Source organism: Olea europaea, chromosome 2 (assembly GCF_002742605.1).
Source record: "Olea europaea var. sylvestris chromosome 2, O_europaea_v1, whole genome shotgun sequence".
NCBI classification, from domain to species: domain Eukaryota; kingdom Viridiplantae; phylum Streptophyta; class Magnoliopsida; order Lamiales; family Oleaceae; genus Olea; species Olea europaea.
Window position 1 is genome coordinate 14,529,291 of NC_036238.1, and position 6,557 is coordinate 14,535,847.

The 6,557-nt window shown below is 35.3% G+C and overlaps 2 protein-coding genes across 2 annotated transcripts; both read left to right on the top strand.

Annotated features, from left to right (window-relative positions):
- The first annotated feature begins 285 nt into the window (after positions 1–285).
- LOC111411811 (pectinesterase/pectinesterase inhibitor PPE8B-like) lies at positions 286–2,910 on the top strand. Its single transcript, XM_023042427.1, has 3 exons — positions 286–738; positions 849–1,412; positions 2,129–2,910. The coding sequence occupies exons 1-3, from the start codon at positions 441–443 to the stop codon at positions 2,809–2,811; spliced, it is 1,545 nt and encodes a 514-aa protein (XP_022898195.1). The 5' UTR covers positions 286–440; the 3' UTR covers positions 2,812–2,910.
- A 1,385-nt stretch (positions 2,911–4,295) lies between these two features.
- LOC111372827 (pectinesterase/pectinesterase inhibitor PPE8B-like) lies at positions 4,296–6,246 on the top strand. Its single transcript, XM_022995245.1, has 3 exons — positions 4,296–4,581; positions 4,902–5,492; positions 5,576–6,246. The coding sequence occupies exons 1-3, from the start codon at positions 4,296–4,298 to the stop codon at positions 6,244–6,246; spliced, it is 1,548 nt and encodes a 515-aa protein (XP_022851013.1).
- Positions 6,247–6,557: the final 311 nt, after the last annotated feature.

Sequence of the window (6,557 nt, forward strand, 5' to 3'; positions counted from 1 at the left end):
ATTTATATAAGATGTAAAGAGCTATTAATTATTGTGTGTCATCATTTCTTGTTAAATTTTCCTATTTGAGTAGCATGATTGTTTAAAATGGTGGATGCATTTCAAAATCTAACATTTTGGAGAATGTCTTTAGGAACAGTTTTACATATTAAAAAACGTGTTGACTTTATTTATGTTTATAATTTTATGAGATGTACAAAGCTATTAATTATGTTTACATAGAACGTTATCTTCCAAACTTGCATTGCTTTCACCCCTATTTATTAGCATTTCTTCATTCTCTCACTCACAACACTGTAATTTAGTCCCGCTTTCTTTTCATCTTTTAATACCCCCACTGTATTTATACTTCACTGAAAAAATTCTCCAAGAAATTAATTATCAGTTTAACATCCTTAATCCCCTCTTTGTATCTGTTTAAAGTCAGTCAAAGTAAATTAATGGATTCTTTGTTGAAAACTTTGTTTTTGGTCATGTTTTGTTTGTTGGCTCCATTGGTTACTAGTGACTTGGATTTTGTCGATCAGTCAGAATTGTTGAACGTTCCCGTTTCGCATTTTTCTTATTCTGTGAGGTCTACTATGGACACTGTTCATCAGGTGATCTCCACGTTGTCGAATTTCACAGACAAATTGGATGGATTTCGACTCTCTAATGCTCTTTCAGACTGTCAGGATCTATTGGACCTTTCAGTTGATGAATTAAATTGGACTATGTTGGCTTCTCAGGAATCAGATGGTACATTTTCTGCATTCTTTTAGCAGATAAATAGGATTATATCACAATTTTTTTACAAAATTGTCCTGAAATTTTGTAGGGATCAACTAATATTTTTATTCTTTACGTAGGTAAAAATAATAGCTCTGAAAATTTACTTGCTGACATGAGGGCATGGTTGAGCGGAGTATTGATAAATCAAAACACTTGCCAAGAAGGTTTTGATGGTACAAATAGCACTGTCGAGAGTTTTGCTGGCAACGGACTAAACAAAATCACATCATCTGTCGACGACATTCTTTCCATGGTACGAACAACCCCAGACGGCACTGCTGATGGTAGTGGAGGCGGTTCTGGTGGCAGGAACGTTAGGAGAAACGACAAATTTCCAGATTGGCTGAAATCCTATGATGGGAAACTCCTCGAAGGTGGCAACTACACGATAGTAGATGCGGTGGTGGCGGCTGATGGCACGGGGAATTTTACTAGGATCATGGATGCTGTCTCTACAGCCCCAGATTGCAGTACACGACGATATGTGATATACGTAAAACGCGGTATTTATGAAGAGTATGTAGAGATCGGCAAGAAGAAGTGGAATATAATGATGATTGGAGATGGCATGGATGTTACGATTGTTTCCGGTAATAGGAGCTATGTGGGTGGCTGGACCTCGTACGGTAGTGCAACTTTTGGTAAGAATGGTCTTTAATTGAAAAAATAATCCTTTTTTTATTTTATATATATTTTTATTTAGTCCCGATTTGGCAACCATTCTCCAAAAATTCTTTTTTCTAAAACTCATTTTCAACCATATATTTTAACAATAAAATATTTTCTATTTAAACCCAAATTTTTTCTTACTTTTGAACCTCACATTCTCCCACTAAAAAAAAAAAAAAAAAGGGGGAAAAACTATTCCAAAACTCATTTTTTCCAAAAACTCTTTTCAATGGGCATCAAATAGGGACTTAATTGATATAGAATTAAACTACTTTGCTCGAAAATTTTTGACGGAATGGTTGACATCTTCTCACATACGCGTGGATCTCGCGTAAATAAAAAAGTGGGCCACACCCCATTGTGAATATTGGTCAACCATCATGTCAAAATTCAATGGTTGATTGATATATCATTCCGTGCAATTATATACTACTTCCACTGTATGAAGTTCGGCATTCTTCATCCAAAGCCCAATTTTTCCTGTGTTTTTGACATGTTGATCTAATTATATGAATACGGATTATTGTTGATCTCATTTTTTTTTTCCTCCAAAAACTCATTATTGTTTATGTATTTCGTGGGAGTAGTGTTGAAAAAATTGAGCTCATATGTAGCACAACTAACCAGAAGATTTCCCACAGTTTGCTAAGTAATTTCATGTTAATTTCTTCAAATGACAAAATTGCAGGAGTTAAGGGCAGAGGATTCCTTGCACGGAATATGACATTTGAGAATACGGCAGGCCCCCTTATGCACCAAGCAGTTGCTTTTCGATCTGATTCCGAATTTTCAGTTGTGTACCACTGCGCCATTAGGGGATACCAAGATACATTGTATGTACACTCTTTGCGCCAGTTCTACAAGGAATGCCGAATTACTGGCACAGTTGATTTTATTTTTGGCCGTGGTACTGCTGTCTTCCAAAATTGCCAAATTCTAGCCCGAGAAGGGCTTCCGAATCAAAAGAACACCATCACAGCACATGGGCGTGAGCTTTCGACTGATTCTTCCGGCTTTTCCATACAATATTGTGACATTTCAGCAGAATCGGACGTCACCATCCCAACATATCTAGGTCGTCCATGGAAAAACTTTTCGCGTACGGTTATTATGAGATCGAACATTAGCAGTGCCATTAGGCCTGAGGGATGGCTTGAATGGAATGGAAGTTTGTACCTAGATACTCTATTCTATGCAGAATACAGGAACTATGGACCCGGGGGAGAATTGGGAGGCCGAGTGAAATGGCCCGGTTACCATATACTTAATGGCTCGGACCAAGTGAAGCAGTTTACAGTGGATGAATTCATTGCAGGAAATACATGGTTGCCTTCCACAGGAATCGGGTACACGGCTGGCTTGGAAATTTGAGATGAAACTTTTTTTGAGATAGTTTGTTTTGTTCCAAGGTCGAAACAATGGAAAGGTAGATTTAATAATGAGCTGAAAGGAAAAAAAAAACTATTTTGTTCCAAGTGCAAAATCGATAATTGAAATGATAACTAGTGAAAAGTTTGCAACTTCTACTAAAGAAATGCAAAAGTTTTCAGTGTTTGAGATATTTTGTAAATTTAAAATTTTCAGAATGTTTAGAATACGTTTATGGTTTAGATCTTCAGAATCTTCAAATAAAAAAATAAAAAATAAAAAATAAAAAAAATCTTAATTTTCTCATTCTAATGCACTTCAGTCGCTTTAAGGAAACTTTGAACTTCAAATACAACTTTTAATCTAAAAAATTTCAAAACGTTGATAAAGTCTTTTAATTTCAACCTCATTGGATCAATTATTTTATAAATATGTGACTTAAATATATGTAATTACTAAATTAATTAATTAAATATAAATATTTTTTAATAAAAATCTGATTTTTGAAAATTGAAAATTGAAACTTGTTTTATTATTTTTGAATTGTGCTATAATTAATCTCTTACTTATGAAATTTTCCCTTACAAATCAAAGTTATTAATCATAATAATGTTGTACGGGTTATGCTATGGCAAAACGAACGGTGTGTCTTTGTCTGAATTATTGTACGAAAAAAATGAAAAACCAAAGACAGTTTCTCCTTATCATTTCACTAATGTAAACCTATTTTTAAACTGGCCTACATTGACAGAATATATACTAGCAATATCTATGTACGATGGTATAGAAGGAACATAATCATGTTTACTAGCACTAAGCAACAAAATTAATGAAGGCAATATAATTATATAAATATTATTTAGGCATTCAACTCTTTTCACGACAACTAAATTAAAAATGGTATAGTAAAATTTGCAAAGGATTTACGATCCTGTCAATGTAGATGACAAATTTCAAATCTTTCAACAAATTAAAAATTGCCTCCAATTATAATACTTACTTTTTATAAGACGGGTTCTATAGTTCGTCAACAATTCTAAATGTGTTCTTGGGATCTTGTGTCCATGCTCCAGATATAAGCAATATAAAATTTATTGGAATTCTTGACATTAAATTGAGGCAAAGAGATCATAACTTCATTTCTCAATAATTAAAATAACATTACCAAAGGGAAGCATCCCATCGTCCTCAGTCAGTTTAGGCAAATTTACTGTAAATTCCATATTTATATAGTTTGTAATGTTTTTCTTCATTTACAGACTTGTACAAATTTGTATAAATATACACTATATCAATGAAGAACATACAGGATTCCTTTTCTACTACAATTTTCTTTCTTCCTATTTATTACTACTTCTTCCTTTTTATTATTTCTCTATAAACACTTTAATTTACAGTCCCCATTTCTTTTTATGCATGCTTGAAGTTAAAAATTTTTCCAAGACTTCAAAATCTTATAACATCCTTAACTTAAAAAGTCTAGATTAATGGCTGCTTCATTGCAAACTTTATTTTTGGTCATGTTTTGTTTGTTGTCACCCTTGATAGTTAGTGGTGATCACTTGGAAACGTTGAATGTTCCAGTGTTGGAATTTTTAGGTTCTGTGAGGTCTACTACGGACACTGTCCGGCAAGTAATCTCGACTGTGTCGAATTTCAGAGGCAAATTCATCGATTTTCGACTCTCTAATGCCATTTGTGACTGCATCAATCTATTGGAGCTTTCATTAGATGAATTGAACTGGACTCTGTCGGCTTCTCAGAATAGAGATGGTATATTTACTGCATTTTCCATGAGAATATTATGTGCTGCTTTTGGTAAATTTATTTTTGTTAAAGACTTTGAAGATTTCAATTTCTATATTCTAGAACTTGGTACAGTCGTGCAAAATTTTAGCTGTTAAAAATGCAACATGAGAGACCCTTTTATAATCCTTAAATGGCTAATGCTGTCATTGGTCATGAGAACGCTAACGTTATGAAATCACTACATTAAAATATTCTATGTATTTTTATAACATTTTCTTTTACAAAATCGTCATGAAATTTTTACGGACTGAATATTTTCTTCTGCTAAATTTTTTCCCTTGCAGGTAAAGAAAATAACAGCCCTGAGAATCTAATTGCTGACATGAGGGCATGGTTAACTGGAGTATTGATAAATCTAGACACTTGCGTAGAAGGCTTTGATGACACAAACAGCACTATCAAGAATTTAGTTGCCAATTGCCTCGACCAAATAACAAAATTGATCGAAGATATTCTTTCCATGATACCAACATCCCCGAATCCAGTGTTCAAAGGCGGTCTTTCTCACGGCGCTGGAGGTGGTGGAGGCAGTTCTAATCACAAGAAGGTTAGAAACAAGAAAAAGTTCCCACATTGGTTGAAATCCAATGATCGGAAACTCCTTCAAGCCACCAACGGCGCTGTGGCAGACATGGTGGTGGCTGCCGATGGCACCGGGAATTTCACTCGTATCATGGATGCTATCTCTGCAGTCCCGGACTACAGTACACGAAGACATGTGATATACGTAAAACGAGGTGTATACGAAGAGTATGTCAACGTTAGTACTAATAAACCGAACATAATGATGATCGGAGATGGCATGGATGTTACAGTTATTTCTGGTAATAGGAACTACGCGGACGGTTGGACCACGTACAGTAGTGCAACTTTTGGTAAGAATAACCGTTAATTGACAAAATAATCTTAAACTGAGATATAATTTACTGTTTTAATTTCTTGACATGACAAAATGCAGGTGTTTCTGGGCAAGGTTTCATCGCACGGGACATGACATTTGAGAATACGGCAGGTCCTCTTAAGTCCCAAGCAGTTGCATTCCTTTCTAATTCTGAATGTTCAGTTCTATACCGCTGTGCCATAAGGGGATACCAAGATACTTTATTTTCACACTCTTTGCGTCAGTTCTACAGAGAATGCCAAATTACTGGCACAGTTGATTTTATTTTTGGTAGTGGCACATCTATCTTCCAAAAGTGCCAAATTATAGCTCGGGAAGGCATTCCGAGTCAACAGAACGCCATCACAGCACATGGGCGTGCGAATCCGGATTCTTCCGGCTTTTCCATCCAATATTGTTACATTTCAGCAGAACCAAACGTCACAAATCCAACTTACCTTGGTCGTCCTTGGAAAAAATTTTCACGTACGATTATTATGGAATCGTATCTTAGCGATGCCATTAGGCCTGAGGGATGGCTCGAATGGAATGGAAGTATGTACCTTGATACTCTATTCTTTGCAGAATACAGGAACTATGGACCGGGGGCAGACTTGGGAGGCCGAGTGAAATGGCACGGTTACCATATAATTAATGATTCGGCCCAAGTGAAGCAGTTTACGGTGGCTCAATTCATTTCAGGAGGTACATGGTTGCCTTCCACAGGAGTCAAGTACACGGATGACTAGGCCATCTGAGACAGATAATTTTTAGAATAATGTTATTTGCACAATGATTATTGACATCTTTTTTGACAATTCATATGTTGTCAAGATCTGGTTGGTTGATTTAAAAAACAGTTTTTAAAGTGGATGTATAGATTTTGCCAACTCATGATTGTCAACCATAATTATACTGTAGCATGGTTCTTTTTTTAAATTTTAACACATGTCAATTGTCATGTCGTAATTGAGTTTCTTTTTAAGCGTTACCTATATGATTCACGAAATACCATTAGGTTTACATTTCAATAGCTTACATTGACTTGAGTTCATTGCTT

Excerpts from the sequence above, each read along its gene's own strand:
- LOC111411811 (XM_023042427.1), top strand. The coding sequence starts at position 441 with ATGGATTCTTTGTTGAAAACTTTGTTTTTGGTCATGTTTTGTTTGTTG. Across the intron at positions 739-848 it reads GGCTTCTCAGGAATCAGATG|GTAAAAATAATAGCTCTGAA; the intron begins GTACATTTTCTG and ends TTCTTTACGTAG. Across the intron at positions 1,413-2,128 it reads GTACGGTAGTGCAACTTTTG|GAGTTAAGGGCAGAGGATTC; the intron begins GTAAGAATGGTC and ends ACAAAATTGCAG.
- LOC111372827 (XM_022995245.1), top strand. The coding sequence starts at position 4,296 with ATGGCTGCTTCATTGCAAACTTTATTTTTGGTCATGTTTTGTTTGTTG. Across the intron at positions 4,582-4,901 it reads GGCTTCTCAGAATAGAGATG|GTAAAGAAAATAACAGCCCT; the intron begins GTATATTTACTG and ends TTTCCCTTGCAG. Across the intron at positions 5,493-5,575 it reads GTACAGTAGTGCAACTTTTG|GTGTTTCTGGGCAAGGTTTC; the intron begins GTAAGAATAACC and ends GACAAAATGCAG.